At 43.5% G+C, this 18,663-nt stretch overlaps 1 protein-coding gene across 1 annotated transcript in view; it reads left to right on the plus strand.

Moving 5' to 3' along the window:
* Positions 1-18,663, plus strand: part of elp1 (elongator acetyltransferase complex subunit 1) — a 181,734-nt gene that overhangs the window by 80,404 nt on the left and 82,667 nt on the right. The window contains exons 17-18 of the mRNA XM_051929899.1: positions 4,120-4,173; positions 7,852-7,957. Of these exons, the coding sequence (XP_051785859.1) occupies positions 4,120-4,173; positions 7,852-7,957 (160 nt within the window). The remainder of the gene's footprint in view (positions 1-4,119; positions 4,174-7,851; positions 7,958-18,663) is intronic.

An 18,663-nucleotide genomic window follows, 5' to 3' on the forward strand; every position in this document is an offset into this window, starting at 1 on the left:
TCTGTGCGTACGCACATTCCCGCTTTTGTGCTTACGCCATGTTATAGTGTGAGTTCTACGCACGCCGTTATACATGAGGCCCCAGGACTCTAAAGACTTGGACCTTCCTTTCCAGTGACCTCATGACCCCCCATGCTCTCCCAATCTATCTATTGACTTCATAGGAAGAGTCACCAGAGTCACATGAATGTCCCTGCCAAGGTAAACAAACCTCTCGACATGGTTGACACTCTCTCCTCAGACAGACACACTGCTTATGGCCGTGCCCAAGAGGTCATTAAAAGCCTGGATGTTGGTTTTTATCAGGACCCTCACAAGCCCAGACACTCAGACCCCTCACTCAGTCTCTCAAGTGCCCCGATCAAAGCCTCCATTGACTCCACGAAGATCACAGCATCATCAGCAAAGTCAAGATCAGTGAATCTTTCTTCGCCAACAGATGCCCCCCAGCCACTGGACCCCACCACCCTGCCCATGCCAGTACTGAACAGAGTAGGAGCAGAACACACCCCTGACGGACCCCAGAATCAACTGGGAAACACGCAGAGGTCCTGCCTCCACTCTGCACAGCACTCACAGTACCAGTGTACAGGCCAGCTATGACATCCAGCAACCTCGAGGGGATCCCGTGAACCCTCAGGATGTCCCACATGGCAGCTCGATCAACTGAGTCGAACACTTTATGAAAATCGACAAAGGCTGCCAAGAAACTCTGCCGATATTCGCGTTTGCGCTCCATGAGAACCCTCAGTGCTAGGATGTGGTCGATGGTAGACTTCTTAGGCGTAAATCCAGACTGTTCCCGTCGCTGGTAGGTGAGCAAGTGATCACGGACCCTATTGAAGACAACCCTAGCAAGGACCTTACCCAGCACCAAGCGCAGTGTTATCCCCCTGTATTTGCACCAATCCAGGTGATCACCCTTCCCTTTCCAGATAGGGACGACAAGTCCCGTTTTCCAGTCAGTTGGGATGATGCCAGTCTCCCAAATGGAAGCAAAGATTGCTTGCAATGCCAGGAGGACAGCCTTACCACCAGTCTGGAGAAGTTCACCCCCGATACCACAGATCCCTGCAGCCTTTATCCCCCTCAGCTGGTTCACTACCTGTGCAATCTCAGTGAGACTGGGGGTTTCACAGCTAATTGGAGGATCAGCCTCAAGAACCGTGGACTCCAAGATATCCAACGTCCTAGCTGGAGGATCAGCTTTGAACAACTGCTCAAAGTAGCCAGCTGTACTTTGAACTTTAAGTACAATATACTGTTTTCTAAGAGAGTCCAAAATACATTTTTGTTTTAAACTTTGTAATCTGCAGTCACGCAGTTTCCCTCTTAAGACGCTTAATGCATGCAACGCTTGCTTTTTCGCGTCAGTCACTTGAACAAAATGCCATCAATCTATTGCAGGCGTTTTCAGCATCAAACAATGTTGGTAAAGTGCGTTCAGGTAAATCCAATTTGCCAGCGGCGTCTTCCTCCTTGTCATCTTCATCGTCGTCTTCTTTTTGAAGCAACGCGTTTATGATTTTGTTTTCAGTAGGAATTCCACTAGTAAACAATTTGTCATCCACGTGTTGATAGTCGTAATAATTTACATTATTAAATTCAATATTGTTTTGGCGAACCCATGTAGATAACGGCAATTCATCCTCTTCTTCAAAAATATCAGATGTTGATTTCCTGAAGCAATTCTGTATGGTAACAGTCGTCACATTGTTCCAGGCATCAGATAAGAAATTTATTGCATTTTGAAATTTATTCTGCTAGGGGCTCACAAAAGTCCAGGATGTGGTCGAGTGCTGTTTGTAATAACTGAGATTTCACTTGTTATAACAGGGCAAATTTACATGCGAATAGCTGGTACATCGTTCAAAAATAATTTATTTTCATCATAACCCAGAAATCGTTATAACCGAGCTTGTTAAAACCGAGTTTGACTGTATTTCACTTCTTTTGCTTTGAAAAGCACTAAATTTGCTTTCGTAATATGTTTTGGCTAATTGTCCATCTGTACCGTGAACCATCGTCCAATCAGGTTTGCAGTATTTGTCTGAATTTGAGAAGACAGTATTAGCACCCTATACAGTTCAGAATTCATCCTGCTGTCTTTCATGACAGCTTCCAAAATACACAGTCCACACTTGGAATCAACTGCAGACCTTCTACCTGCTTAATACAGTCATGTGAAAAGGGTTGGGAACTCCTCTCAATAATTTACTTTCGATAAAAAAGATATCAGTGGTATGTCTTTCATTTCCTAGGAACATCTGAGTACTACGGTGTTTTACGAACAAAGATTTTTAGTGACGCAGTATTTAGTTGTGTGAAATTAAATCAAATGTGAAAAACTGGCTGTGCACAAATGTGGGTCCCCTTGTCATTGTGCTGATTTGAATGCCTGTCACTGCTCAATGTTAATGACTTGGTTGGATGAGCTCATTAAGACTTGAACTTCATAGACAGGTGTGTCCAATCATGAGATATAAAGGTATTTAAGGTGGTCAATTGCAAGTTGGGCTTCCTTCCCTTTGACTCTCCTCTGAAGAGTGACACCATGGGATCCTCAAAGCAACTCTCTAAAGATCTGAAAACAAAGATTGTTGAGTCTCCTGGTTTAGGGGAAGGCTACAAAAAGCCATCTCAGAGGTATAAACTGTCAGTTTCAACTGTAAGGAATGGAATCAGGAAATGGAAGGCCACAGGCAGGGTGATGAGAAAGAAGCCCTTTCTGCACTCACACCACAAACAGAGTCACTTGTTGTATACCAATGCTCATTTAGACAAGCCAGATTCATTTTGGAACAAAGTGCTTTGGACTGATGAGACATAAATGGAGTTATTTGGTCAGAACAAAAAGCGCTTTGCATGGCGGAAGAAGAACACCGCATTCCAAGAAAAACACCTGCTACCTACTGTCAAATTTGGTGGAGGTTCCATCATGCTGTGTGGCTAGTTCAGGGACTGGGGCCCTTGTTAAAGTCGAGGGTCGGATGAATTCAGCCCAAGATCAACTAATTCTTCAGGGTAATGTTCAAGCATCAGTCACAAAGTTGAAGTTACTCAGGGGTTGGATATTCCAACAAGACAAGGACCCAAAACACAGTTGGAAATCTACAAAGGCATTCATGCAGAGACAGAAGTACAATGTTCTGGAATGGCCGTCACAGTCCCCTGACTTGAATCATCGACAATCTATGGGATGATTTGAAGCAGGCTGTCCAACAAATTGAACTGAACTGGAGAAATTTTGTATGAAGAATGGTCAGAAATACCTCCATCCAGAATCAGACACTCATCAGAGGCTATAGGAGGACAGCGTCTAGAGGACAAAAGGAGGCTCCACTAAGTATTGATGTCATATCTCTGTTGGGGGGCCCACATTTATGCACCTGTCTAATTTTCTTATGATGCATATTGCATATTTTCTGTTAATCCAATAAACTTAATGTCACTGCTGAAATCCTACTGTGTCCATAAGGCATGTCAGATATTAAAAGGAAGTTGCTACTTTGAAAGCTCAGCCAATGAGAAACAAAAATCCAAAGAATTAAGAGGGGGTCCCAAACTTTTTCATATGACTGTAGTTAATGAAATAATGAGGGACCTGCTCACACGTAGCTATGGGACAGCTGGTCAGTCAAATTTCCAAATATGTTTGAGCCCCTGGAAATGTGGGGGGGGCTATGCAGGTAAGTAGCTGTCATTCCTAAATGGCTCATTCCATATTTTTGGTAAATCCCTTAAGTTGAAGCTATAAGTCTACACTTCAATCACATATTGCTTGCTTTATTTCAAATCCATTGTGGTGGTGTACAGAGCCGAAATTATTAAAATTGTGTCACTGTCCAAATATTTATAACTGCATGTCAAGGGACAGTGAGGATTTTTTTTTTTTTGGATGTTCGATGTTTTTCAATGTTTGTTGCTTCAGTTGCATTAAACACCTAAATCAACCATTCAAGAGGAAAAAGCTATAATATTGCTGCTTTCAACTTATAGTCCCAGTATGTTGTACAGTAATTGCAGATAGAGTATAGTTTAAACACAAAATATTAATGATATGTATACATGTTAGAGTTTGTTGTATTTTAGGAATCATTTTCTTCTTTTACCCCAAAGGAGCAAGTTTTAGGACTTACAGACCGATTCAGATTCTATATGAATGATACTGAGGTAAGTTTTTAAGACGCATTCAATTCCTAAACATGTTCCGTATGCTTTTTAGTTTAACAGTCATTTACTTTGCTTATTTTGATATGCAAGTTGTAACCAGTAGGGGGCACCACCAAGCCCTAAACACCAGACTCAGTATTGGTCCGCACAGTGACAGGTTCAAATAACTGATTTTTGTTAATCCTCCATGCACTTTATGTAATGGACACAGACAATAATCATACAAAAACAATGAAAACTCCCTTTCTGCCTCCAGCTGAGTGTTGCCCACTGCCTCCTGACTCCTCCAGGTGGGGCAGCTGGATCCGGGAAGACTTCCAAAGACCCGATATGATTTGTGGGAAGCACTTCTACTAACATGAGTTTACTAACATGCTGGAATTCTATGAGGAGGCAACAAAAGGAAATCAAAGTGGAGCAGACGATATTACTTATCTGGACTTTAAGAAAGCATTTGATAAGGTGCCACATGAGAGACTGGGCATCAAACTAAAAGAAGTAGCAGTTGATGTTTTTAGATGGGTGCAGAATTGTCTCAAACACAGGAAGCAGAAGGTAATGGTGTGAGGAACCTCATCAGAACTGGGTGATGTTAAGAGTGGTGACCAGCAGGGGTCAGTGCTGGGGCTGCTGCTATTTTTAATATAAATAAATGATTTAGATAGGGTCCTGCGGTGGGTTGGCACCCTGCCCAGGATTGTTTCCTGCCTTGTGCCCTGTGTTGGCTGGGATTGGCTCCAGCAGACCCCCGTGACCCTGTGTTCGGATTCAGCGGGTTGGAAAATGGATGGATGGATGGATTTAGATAGGAATATAAATAATAGGCTGGTTAAGTTTGCAGATGATACCAAGATAGGTGGGTTAGCAGATAATTTGGAATCCGTTATATCATCACAGAAGGACTTGGATAGCATACAGGCATGGGCAGATGAAATTTAACCCTTTAACCGCCAACTCCCTAAATATTCCCCATGCCAGGAGAAATCTGAACAATTTTCGTTTTTTTACTTTACATTTATTCAAGCAGTATTTACCTGCTGAAATACCTGCTGAAATGTTTCAAATAAATGGTCAATCAAAGGACGTAGCTTGAACAAGCGGTCACGGTTTGGATCTTTCATATCTGGCTCAGATAACGGGCAGCAGTCCAGTTGAGATGCTGGGGATACACCCACTCATCGCCATCATCCGATGTGTCGTCATTCACAGTATCATGCAGCGCACGTTGCTGATCATCATTGTCGCTAAAATCTTCTTCAGAACTGCTACAATCATGATCAGAATAATTGTCCAAAATCGCCTGCAAAACCTCACTTGAAGTCAGTTTACGTTTCGCCATATTCACAGCTTTCACTTTCGAATCACATCACGTGAGCGGCCAATACAACCGCAGAGTTGTCGAAATACAACGTAGTAATAATACCCACGCCAAACTGTCAGTTATACTATGCGCCAGGCATTCACATAACCACAGGCAAATGTGCCGGATAATTCCAGCAGTAAGGCGTCAGCAATAAAGCTACGATGCCGGATATATCCGGCAGAGGGCGGTTAAGGGGTTAATGTCAGTAAATGTAAAGAGTTACACATAGGAAGTAAAAATGTGAAGTTTGAATACACAATGGGGGAGTCTGAAAATTGAGAGTCTACCTTAAGAGAAGGATTTAGGAGTCGTAGTGGACTCTAAGCTATCGACTTCCAGACAGTGTTCAGAAACCATTAAGAAGGCTCACAGAATGTCAGGTTATGTAGCGCCTTCATGTGTGGAGTACAAGTCACCGGAGGTTCTGCTCAAGCTTTATAACACACTGGTGAGGCCTCATCTTGGGTACTGGGTGCAGTTTTGGTCTCCAGGCTACAAAAAAGAACATAGCAGCACAAGAGAAGGTCCAGAGAAGAGCGACTAGGCTGATTCCAGGACTACAGAGGATGAGTTATGAGGAAAGATTAAAAGAGCTGAGCCTTTACAGTTTAAACAAAAGAACATGAAGAGGTGACATGATTGAAGTTTTTAAAATTATGATGGGAATTAGTCCAGTGGATCGAGACGGTTATTTTAAAATGAGTTCATCAAGAACACGGGGACACAGTTGGAAACCTGTGAAGGGTAAATTTCGCACAAACATTAGGAGGTTTTTCTTTACACAAACAACAATAGACACTTGGAATAAGCGCCCAAGTAGTGTGGTAGACGGTGAGACTTTAGGGACTTTAAAACTCGACTTGATGGTTTTTTTTTTTGGAAGAAATAAGTGGACAGGACTGGCGAGCCTTGTTGGGCTGAATGGCCTGTTCTCGTCCAGATTGCTCTGACGTTTTGCGTTGTTTGGGAACCAGGGAAGTCATACCCCAACAGTGCCCCCTTGCAGCACCAAGGGATCCCGACAGGGCTGCACTTCCGGACTCCACTTCCCATAAACCCCTGTGAATGTCTAAGCTGAGACACCTCCAGCGGACCACTTCCACCAAACGTATGATGGATGGAACTGCTCCTGCCCTCTGACTTTCCACAGATGTCAAACTGTCCAGCTCCGTGTCTACAATAGAGCCTGCCTTCCTCACCAGTTTGTCCAGGCGTGAGGCGTCCTTCTTCTTAATGCTTCCTCCCCAGCACACCACCGCGTAGAAGAGGGTGCTTTCCACAACCGTCTGATAGAACATCTGTAGCATCTTATTGCAGATGTTGAAGGATGCCAGCCTTCTAAGGAAGTATAGTTGGCTCTGTCCTCTCTTGCACAGAGCATCAGTATTGGCAGCCCAGTCTAATTTATGATCCAGCTGCACTCCCAGGTATTTATAGGATTGCACCCTTTGCCCACAGTCACCTCTGATGATCACGGGGTCCATGAGGGGCCTGGTCCTCCTAAACTCCACCACCAGCTCCTTGGTTTTGTTGGTGTTCAGGTGTAGGTGGTTTGAGTCGCACCATTTAACAAAGTCCTTGATTAGGTTCCTATACTCCTCCTCCTGCCCACTCCTGATGCAGCCCACGATAGCAGTGTTGTCAGTGAACTTTTGCACGTGGCAGGACTCCGAGTTGTATTGGAAGTCCGATGTATATAGGCTGAACAGGACAGGAGAAAGTACAGTCCCTTGTGGCGCTCCTGTGCTGCTGACCACAATGTCAGACCTGCAGTTCCCGAGATGCACATACTGAGGTCTGTCTCTAAGATAGTCCATGATCCATGCCACCAGGTATGAATCTACCCCCATCTCTGTCAGCTTGTCCCTAAGGAGCAGAGGTTGGATTGTGTTGAAGGCGCTAGAGAAGTCTAGAAACATAATTCTTACAGCACCACTGCCTCTGTCCAAGTGGGAGAGGGATCAATGTAGCATATAGATGATGGCATCGTCCGCTCCCACCTTCTCCTGATATGCAAACTGCAGAGGGTCGAGGGCGTGTTGAACCTGTGGCCTCAGGTGGTGAAGCAGCAGCCTCTCCGTGGTCTTCATCACATGTGATGTCAGAAAAGTTTTTGTGGGCTAATGTGCTTATGGGTAAAAATGGGCTGAGGTGAAGAGTAAGTGAGCATGGTTATGTAAATGAACAGTTTATGTGGTATTTGGAGTTGCATTCACCGGGTCATGTTTCTCATCGTGTTGTCTAAGCTAAATCTGAAGCCCGAACCTCTCTGAACTGATCCATCTTTTTGCATTTTTTTTCCTTTCTTCTTGCAGATGGCATCCAATGTCACATCGTTTTCAGTTATTGACGAATTTCTCCTCTTTACAACGCATTCACACACCTGCCTCTGTTTAAGACTGGAAGATTTGTCCCTGAAAGGTATGTAGCTGAAAACATAAATCTCTGAGTCCGCTCGCATCACATTTTGTCAGAAAATCCTGCTAACACTGATAGCATGACAATTCTTGGTGTTCTTGTTTTCCATCTGTGATGAGTCACCAAATATACCGTTAGTTATTTCACAGTAAAAAAAAATAATGAATCAAGTTGCATCGGTGCATTCAAGAGCAATAAACGATAAGACACTTGGCAGTTACCGTATTTATGTGTGTACCATGCGCACATTTTTTTCCCCGAAAATTAGCATTAGAAAATCAGGTGCCCGTCATACACGAGGATTATGGTAGTAGGGTTTCTTTGTTTTTGAATCAGTTTGGCTTCGTCATTCAGCATGGATAGTAGCAAGCGTTTACGCTCCTTCGCGGCGGGAGAGAAACTAGAAGTGATTTTGGAAGCAGAGAAGATAGGAAATTGGGCAGCAGGTCGCAAGTACGGTCTGGTGAGCACAATAATTTTCCACTTGCCGTTATGGTCCTTTACCGATTGTCTCTATAGGGTTCTTTCTTTTCTCGTTTCACAGGGCTATTTGTCATTCCCACCTTTCGCAGCATGGTGCGACAAACACTGAAAGTTCTGCAGTAGGGGTACTGCTTACAGTTGCTGCTGCTTTGCAGGAAGGAGACTGTGGAGGATTGTGGGTTCGTTTCCTGGTTCCTCCCTGTGTGGATAGCGCTTTGAGTACTGAGAAAAGCGCTATATAAATGTAATGAATTACAGTAATCCCTCACTTATCGCAGGAGATAGGTTCCAAGGCCGACCGCGATAACTGAATTTCCGCGAAGTAGGGACACTATATTTATTTAATTATTTAACGTGTATTTGGACGTTTTTAAACCCTCCCTGTATTGTTTACAACCCACCATTTGCTCTATTAAAAACTGGGACAACTGCTAAGCAATATGAAATCGGTAGATAAGTTTACACTTACTGTATAGCGAAGTACACGTAGCAGCTTGTAGGCGGTCATGACGTCGTCGACCTTGTTGCAAAGATTCCTAAAGCAGATTCCATCCAGACTACTGCCTTATCACGTCCACTTGCAACTCGTTTTGCACCCTGGTTAAAGGACACTGCGGCTGTAGATCTTATATGCTTTTCCTCCTTTTTAAATAAAAAGAATCGATGTCCTGCAGCGGTGTAGCTGTTCCCTTCCTTCAACATATCCAAAACTTTTACCTTTTCTGCAATCATTTGCATCTTCTGTTGGTGCTTGGACACGGCCCCTGAAGCATTAGCACGTTAATGATGAATGAGTGAGATGAGACTTCCTGGTTAATGCAGCACTCCGTCGCTGAGCCAATCAGCAGCACACAGGAACTTAACTGCGTGCTCTGATTGGGTAGCTTCTCAGCCATCCGCCAATAGCATCTCTTGTATGAAATCAACTGGGCAAACCAACTGAGGAAGCAAGTAAAAAGACCCATTGTCCGCAGAAACCCGTGAAGCAGCGAAAAATCTGTGTTATGTATTTAGATATGCTTACATATAAAATCCACGAAGTCGTGAATCCGCGAAAAGTGAACCGCGAAGTAGCGAGGGATTACTGCATTATTATTATTATTACAGTTAGTACTCCAATACAATATACTGTATCATGTGCGGAAAGAATTAAACAAGACATAATTATTCTCCATTACAGTTGTTCACGTTGGTGTCTTACTCCAACCTCACCCGCTTCCTATACAATCACAACGCGCATCGTACATGGGGCAAAAAAAAATTTGCCTCGTGTGCGTCTTACACGAGGGCGCGTGGTACACGAGTAAAAACGGTAATTTGCCAGGACAGCCACAAGTTTTAACACATCAGCGTCAACTTCATGGCAGGCCTTGCATCTGAATGGTGACTAGTCACAATAATATTTTAGACTCTGTGTGTGTGTGTGTGTGTATGTGTTGTGGTACACAGCCCGGACACGGACAGGCGAACATCGTTTTTAAGCACCCAACACACGTTTATTTACAGTATACAGTGATCCCTCGCTATATCACACTTCGACTTTCACGGCTTCACTCTATCGCGATTTTTTTCTCATACACGCTTGCGTCACTACGCACGCGCTTTCTGGGAACTTTTATCTAAGCCCCACGATGGCTCCTAAGCGTGCTGCTTTTTCTAAGCCTTCTGACAATAAAACTAAGCGCCGGAGGAAGATGCTTACCATCCAGGCAAAGGTGAAACTCTTGGATATGATCAAAGATGGCAATACCTTACAAAAGCCTCCTCACGCATATGAAAAGACAGCGCCAGCAACTGCCTATCAAGATGTTCTTCAGCCGCGCACCCAGACACCCACTGGCTACTCCTAGTACTCCTTCAGCAGAAGAAGACAACGACGCACCTGCTGAAGATACTGCACCACCTGAAGACTCTCCTACTGAGCTCGTGCCTTCATAGGTTAGTAGTTATGTGTAAGAACTGTGTGTGTGTGTAATTAAATGTACAGTACAATAATAATCTACTATATAAAAGCAGTCGGGATTGTCCTTCCGTCCCGTGAGTGCAAAGCGTAGCGGTATTCCGCTTATCACAGACTTACTACTTGCGGCTTGCGGTACGAAGCGACGCGATGTGAGCAGAGTTCTAGTGCTCCCATCGTTCCCTTGCTTTTGTGTGCGATGCGCTGGAAAAAATAGACAAAATGATGTCTCTGGAAATAACTAATGTTGATGGAGTACAAATGCCTCACCGCGTAGTAAATATCAGGGGAGATGGTGCTTGCTTATTCTCATCTATAGCTTATTTAGTGCATGAAACTCCGTCTTTAGCGGTACAGATTCGGGCTGACATTGTACGACATGTTTTACGTAATTGGTCAAGGTTTCAGCCATTTACAATGATACCATCAGGAATCTCTTATAGGCCTACAAATGAGCTTCAGTATCTCACTGAAATGTCAAAGTCTCAAACTTATGGTACCATCAGTAAGTATATTGTTATGGAGTCCTACACTCCAAGTTTGGACAGGCACTCGAGGGGATAAAAAAACGTAGGTTTTCGGGAGATGTTATGAATGGGCACTTTGATGTTCTCATTCCCTACACTTACATGCCTGATGTACACATGGAGCGCACACAAATTGAGGATAAAAGTCGGTCGCCTTAAAAGGCGGATGAGCCTAGTAATAATATGATATTTGTAACGTCTAATATGTCTTATTTTCTCTTATTTTGTCTAATATATTGGGTAATACGAGTGTAATGGTAATTAAAGGGTGTTATTTCATGTCTAGAGGGCTCTAATAATGTTAAAAAACTTATTTAGAAGGTCGTAAACAGGTTTTCTATACTCTAATTGCGAAAATATTCGATTTATAAATAAAGAATCCTACTTTGCGAAAATTCATTTATCACAGTAGAGTCTGGAATGGATTAACCGTGATAAACGAGGGTTCACTGTACTATATACAAGTGCACACACAACCCCCAAACTCCCCGCCCTCACACAATCCCTCACTCTCTTCAGGTCGCCTCTTCTCCTCTCCACCCAAGCTCTGTCCTTCTCCTCACCCGACTCTCGCCCCCGAATGGAGGGAGGCGGCCCCTTTTATCATCACCCGGATGTGCTCCAGGTGCCTTCCCAATAATCTTCCGCTGGTACTCCCCAGTGTGGTGGAAGTACCGGCTACACACCCGGAAGCACTCCGGGTGACCCTGGTCTTCCTTCCCCCAGCACCTCCAGGTGTGTTGGAAGTGCTGAGGGCCAGGGCTCCTTAGGCATCCGGGCGCCCCCTGGCTGTGACCACAGGCCCCATATCATCCAGGGCGGCTGCCCTTTCATGATCTGGAGGAGGTGTAGTCCCTCTTTCGGTCCTACTGGGCGTCCCGGCTGTGTACGCCACAGTGTGAATACTGTATGTGTATAATATACACCCACACAACACTACCAGTCAAAAGTTTTAGAACACCTCAGTTTTTTCAATTTTTATGGAAATATATGCAGTTTAATGTGTTAATGTTTGATGAAATAAAGGCATAGAACAAGTTAACAATTGCAAATTAAAAAAAAAAAAAAAGTTAAGGAATCATTAAGTGTACAAAATTTTATTCATATTGTCGATTCATGAACGTAGCCATCTTTTGCTGATATACCAGCCAAACAAACACATGGCATTCATTCTATAAGGGACATCAAGTATTGGACAGACCGATCTTCACAATGCTGTTACAGAAGTTCCCACAAATGTGTTGCACTTGTAGGTTGCTTTCCTTCCACCCTTCTGTCCAGTTCATCCCAAACTACAGTAGAGATTAGAAAGACCACGATAAAGAGTTGGAGCACCGCCCTGGTTACCCCATATAACTGAAGTTGAACAACAAAGAAAAACACACAATAATTGCAGAGACATCTTTTCAGATACAAGTTCTTAACGGAGTTGATTTCAAGATGGCAGATCTCGTCTTACAGTTGTGCTTGAAAGTTTGTGAACCCTTTAGAATTTTCTATATTTCTGCATAAATATGAGCTAAAACATCATCAGATTTTCACTCAAGTCCTAAAAGTAGATAAAGAGAAACCAGTTAAACAAATGAGACCAAAATATTATACTTGGTCATTTATTTATTAAGGAAAATGAATGAATATTCCATATTTGTGAGTGGCAAAAGTATGAGAACCTTTACTTTCAGTATCTGGTGTGACCCCCCTTTGCAGTAATAACTACAACTAAACGTTTCCAGTGACTGTTGATCAGTCCTGCACACCGGCTTGGAGGAGTTTGAGCCCATTCCTCCGTACAGAACAGCTTCAACTCTGGGATGTTGGTGGGTTTCCTCACATTAACTGCTCACTTCAGGTCCTTCCACAACATTTCGATTGGATTAAGGTCAGGACTTTGACTTGGCCATTCCAAAACATTAACTTTATTCTTCTTTAACCATTCTTTGGTAGAACGACTTGTGTGCTTAGGGTCGTTGTCTTGCTGCATGACCCACCTTCTCTTGAGATTCAGTTCATGGACAGATGTCCTGACATTTTCCTTTAGAATTCTCTGATATAATTCAGAATTCATTGTTCCATCAATGAAGGCAAGCCAGATGCAGCAAAACAGGCCCAAACCATGATACTACCACCACCATGTTTCACAGATGGGATAAGGTTCTTATGCTGGAATGCAGTGTTTTCCTTTCTCCAAACATAATGCTTTTCATTTTGGTCTCATCCGTCCACAAAACATTCTTCCAGTAGTCTTCTGGTTTGTCCACGTGATCTTTAGCAAACTGCAGATGGGCAGCAATGTTTTTTTTTTGGAGAGCAATGGCTTTCTCCTTGCAACCCTGCCATGCACACCATTGTTGTTCAGTGTTCTCCTGATGGTGGACTCATGAACATGAACATGAGAGAGGCCTTCAGTTGCTTAGAAGTTACCCTGGGGTCCTTTGTGACTTCGCCGACTATTACATGCCTTGCTCTTGGAGTGATCTTTGTTGGTCGACCACTCCTGGGGAGGGTAACAATGGTCTTGAATTTCCTCCATTTGTACACAATCTGTCTGACTGTGGATTGGTGGAGTCCAAACTCTTTAGAGATGGTTTTGTAACCTTTTCCAGCCTGATGAGCATCAACAACTCTTTTACTCTGGTTAAATTATTAAAATCTTATCTATCCTATTTAAACGGATATTCAAAGAACATTATCATCAGACCTCTAAGGCTATCCATAAAGTGCCAAAATTGTACTAATACGTCCAATATAAAAAAAAAATTTCTGGGTAACAAGTTAAAATTCTCATACCCCATCCTGTATGAGCCCTGGCAGCAGTGCATTAGGATTTCAAAAACACAAAACACCACAGGAAAAAACGGTGACAAATAGAGAATCGAACAAAACCTCAAAACTGGATATTAACATCAGGGACCGGGTAAAAAATATTTTTAACGTCAGGGCCCGGTGTTAGAGAGGTTAAGTTCAGAAAAAGAGTGAGGGGTAGACAGTAGAATAGAAAACACAACACAAACTTAACATCAGGGACCTGGATGATAATTCTATCTTAACATCAGGGCCCTATTTTTAGAGAGGTTAAGTTTATAAAAGCCGTTTGAAATATAAAAAAATATTTTTTGTTGTATATCACCGAGGCACATCATAGAATGCATTTAACAGAATAAAAAAGAGATATCAAAGCTACCAGTGCACAGACCCATAACAAGAGATAACAGTACTGTAACTGACACACTGACTGAATAACAACATCTACTGCACACTGAGGGAGCTCTGGTTTGTTTTAATTCACCACATTTATTTATTTATAAAGCACTTTAAAAACAACATCAGGCTGACCAAAGTGCTGTACAATAAAAACCCAACATACAGTCATGGCCGAAATTATCAGCTCCCCTGGAATTTTCCCAGATGATGCACCATTTCTCCCAGAAAATTGTTGCAATTACACCTGTTTTGGTATCCATCCATCCATTTTCCAACCCGCTGAATCCGAACACAGGGTCACGGGGGTCTGCTGGAGCCAATCCCAGCCAACACAGGGCACAAGGCAGGGACCAATCCCGGGCAGGGTGCCAACCCACCACAGCCTGTTTTGGTATCCACATGTTTATTTCCTTTATGTGCATTGGAACAACACAAAAAAACAGAGAAAAAAAGCCAAATCTGACATCATTTCACACAAAACTCAAAAACTGAGCAGGACAAAATTATTGGCACCCTCTACTTAATATTTAGTTGCACGCCCTTTGGAAAAAATAACTGAAATCAAGCGCTTCCTATAACCATCAACAAGCTTGTTACACCTCTCAACTGGAATTTCCGACCACTCTTCTTTTGCAAACTGCTCAAGGGCTCTCAGATTTGAAGGGCGCCTTCTCCCAACAGCAATTTTGAGATCGCTCCATAAGTGTTCAATCGGATTTAGATTGCTGGCCACTTCAGAACTCTCCATTGCTTTGTCGTCAACCATTTCTGGGTGCTTTTAGAGGTATGTTTGGGGTCATTGTCCTGCTGGAACACCCATGACCTCTGACGCAGACCCAGTTTTCTGACACTGGGCCCTACATTGCGCCCCAATATCTTTGGTAGTCTTCAGATTTCATGATGCCTTGCACACAATCAAGGCATCTAGTGCCAGAGGCAGCAAAACATCCCCAAAACATCTTAAAACCTCCACCATGTTTGACTGTAGGTACTGTGTTCTTTTCTTTGTAGGCCTCATTCCGTTTTCTGTAAACAGTAGAATGATGAGCTTTACCAAAAAGCTCTACCTTGGTCTCATCTGTCCACAAGACATTCGCCCAGAAGGATTTCGGCTTCCTCAAGTACATTTTGGCAAACTCCAGTCTGGCTTTTTTATGTTTCTGTGTCAGCAGTGGGGTCCTCCTGGCTCTCCTGCCATAGCGTTTCATTTCGTTCAGATGTCGACGGATAATTCGAGCTGACACTGTTGCACCCCGAGTCTGCAGAACAGCTTGAATATGTTTTGAAGTTGATTGAGGTTGTTTATCCACCATTCGGACTATCCTTCGTTGCAGTCTTTTAGATAGATAGATAGATAGATAGATAGATAGATAGATAGATAGATAGATAGATAGATAGATACTTTATTAATCCCATGGGGAAATTCACATACTCCATCAGCAGCATACTGATACAAAAAAACAATATTAAATTAAAGATTGATAACAATGCAGGTAAAAACAGACAATAACTTTGTATAATGTTAACGTTTACCCCCCCGGGTGGAATTGAAGAGTCGCATAGTGTGGTGGAGGAACGATCTCCTCACTCTGTCAGTGGAGCAGGACGGTGACAGCAGTCTGTCGCTGAAGCTGCTCTTCTGCTTCTTCTTTATGCAGCACACCACCACGTAGAAGAGGGCGCTCACCACAACCGTCTGATAGAACATCTGCAGCATCTTATTGCAGATGTTGAAGGATGCCAGCCTTCTAATGAAGTATAGTCGGCTCTGTCTTCTCTTGTACAGAGCACCAGTATTGGCAGTCCAGTCTAATTTATCATCCAGCTGCACTCCCAGGTATTTATAGGTCTGCACCATCTCCACACAGTTACCTCTGATGATCACAGGGTCCATGAAGGGCCTGGGCCTCCTAAAATCCACCACCAGCTCCTTGGTTTTGCTGCTGTTCAGTTCTCGGTGGTCCATGAGGGGCCTGGGCCTCCTAAAATCCACCACCAGCTCCTTGGTTTTGCTGCTGTTCAGTTCTTGGTGGTCCATGAGGGGCCTGGGCCTCCTAAAATCCACCACCAGCTCCTTGGTTTTGCTGCTGTTCAGTTCTCAGTGGTTTGAGTCGCACCATTTAACAAAGTCCTTGATGAGGTTCCTATACTCCTCCTCCTCCTGCCCACTCCTGATGCAGCCCACGATAGCAGTGTCATCAGCGAACTTTTGCATGTGGCAGGACTCTGAGTTGTATTGGAAGTACAATGTATATAGGCTGAACAGGACCGGAGAAAGTACAGTCCCCTGTGGCGCTCCTGTGTTGCTGACCACAATTTATCAATTTTTCTGTTCCATCCATGTCCAGGGAGATTAGCTACAGTGCCAAGTGTTGTGAACTTCTTGATTATGATGCGCACAGTGGACAAAGGAACATGAAGATCTCTGGAGATGGACTTGTAGCCTTGAGATGATTGATATTTTTCCACAATTTTTGTTCTCAAGTCCTCAGACAATTCTCTGCTCTGCTTTCTGTTCTCCATGCTTAGTGTGGCACACTCAGCAGACACACAACAGAAAGGTTGAGTCAACGTTTCTCCATTTTAGCTGGCTTCAGGTGTGATTACTATATTGCCAGCACCTGTTTCTTGCCACAGGTGAGTTCAAACGAGCATCATATGCTTGAAATAAAACGATTTACCCACAATTTTGAAAGGGTGCCAATAATTTTGTCCGGCCCATTTTTGGAGTTTTGTGTGACATGATGTCAGATTTGGCCTTTTTTCTCTGTTTTTTTGTGTTGTTCCAATGCACATAAAGGAAATAAACACGTGTATACCAAAACATTTGTAATTGCAATAATTTTCTGGGAGAAATGGTGCATTTTCTGGGAAAATTCCAGGGGTGCCGATAATTTCGGCCACGACTGTATCAGACACACAATAACCAAGGGTAAATGAAACAGAAACACATTAACACATAAGAGCTGAAGAGATTCATAATTAAAAGTATACAGACTGCCAACATATCATACTGGGTTAAAAGTCAGAGAGCAAAAGTGTGTTTTTAAATAAGATTTAAAAGACAGCTATTGAAGGAGCCTGCCTAACGTGCAATGGCAAATCGTTCCAGAGTTTTGGGGCTGCAACTGAAAAAGCCCGATCCCCTCGAAGTTTGCATCGTACCCTGGGAACCCCTTAAAGAATCTGGTCTGCTGACCCGAGAGAGCGAGACGGTACATAAGGGTGCAGCAGTTTGGACAAATAAAATGGGGCACAACCATTAAAGGATTTAAAAACAAATACAAGGATCTTAAAATGGATTCGAAAATGAACTGGAAGCCAGTGAAGGGAAGCCAAAATCGGGGTAACATGCTCATGCTTTCTTGTGCCAGTTAAAAATCAAGCAGCAGGATTTTGCACCAGCTGTAGGCGAGCAATGGAGGCCTGGCTAATTCCAAAAAGAAGCGCATTGTAGTAATCTGGACGAGATATAAAAGCAGGCATCACTGTTTCATGGTTGCGTTAAGACAAAATGTGATTAGGCATGGCTTTGTCACATATCCCAAATTGTTGATACCGTGATGCATCTCGCTACTACATGGGCTATAGGGGGAGGAAAGCACTGAACGTTCTCTATGTCCGGTCACTATTCAGAGAGTGGATGTAGAGGTGGTGCACTCCTACAAGTACTTGGGGGTACACATCAATGACAGTTTGGACTGGTCTCAGAACACAGAGAAACTATAGAAGAAAGGGCAGAGCAGGTTCGTCTTTCTTAGGAGACTGTGCTTCTTTAATTAAGGGTGTGACATCCTTCGTATCTTCTACATCTCTGTGATGACCAGTTAGTGTGATTTTTCTACACTGTGATGTGCTGGGCTGGGATCAACAATTCAGAGTAGCGGGGATTGTGGAAGAGATGTGAAAAAGAGAGTGCAGGCAGGGTGGAATGGATGGAGAAGAGTGTCAGGAGTGATTTGTGACAGACGGGTATCAGCAAGAGTGAAAGGGAAGGTCTACAGGACGGTAGTGAGACCAGCTATGTTCTATGGGCTGGAGACGGTGGCACAGGAGACAGAGCTGGAGGTGACAGAGTTAAAGATGCTAAGATTTGCATTTGGTGTGACGAGGATGGGCAGGATTAGAAATGAGGACATTAGAGGGTCAGCTCAAGTGGGACGATTGGAAGACAAAGTCAGAGAGGCGAGATTGCGTTGGTTTGGACATGTGCAGAGGAGAGATGCTGGGTATGATGGGAGAAGGGTGCTAAGGATAGAGCTGCCAGGTGAGAGGAAGGCCTAAGAGAAGGTTTGGATGTGGTGAGAGAGGACGTGCAGGTGATGGGTGTAACAGAACAAGATGCAGAGGACAGAAAGATATGGAAGAAGATGATCCGCTGTGGCAACCCCTAACGGGAGCAGCCGAAAGAAGAAGAAGATGTGCTGGGCTGGTAGCATCACTTCAAATCAAATCAGTAAGCTATTTGAAGAGCTGGCTCAGTTAAGAGGCATACTTTGGACCCCTGGAGGTCATAGAAAGGAAGACAGTTAAAACAA

This window comes from Erpetoichthys calabaricus, chromosome 7, assembly GCF_900747795.2.
Source record: "Erpetoichthys calabaricus chromosome 7, fErpCal1.3, whole genome shotgun sequence".
Classification (NCBI taxonomy): Eukaryota; Metazoa; Chordata; class Cladistia; order Polypteriformes; family Polypteridae; genus Erpetoichthys; species Erpetoichthys calabaricus.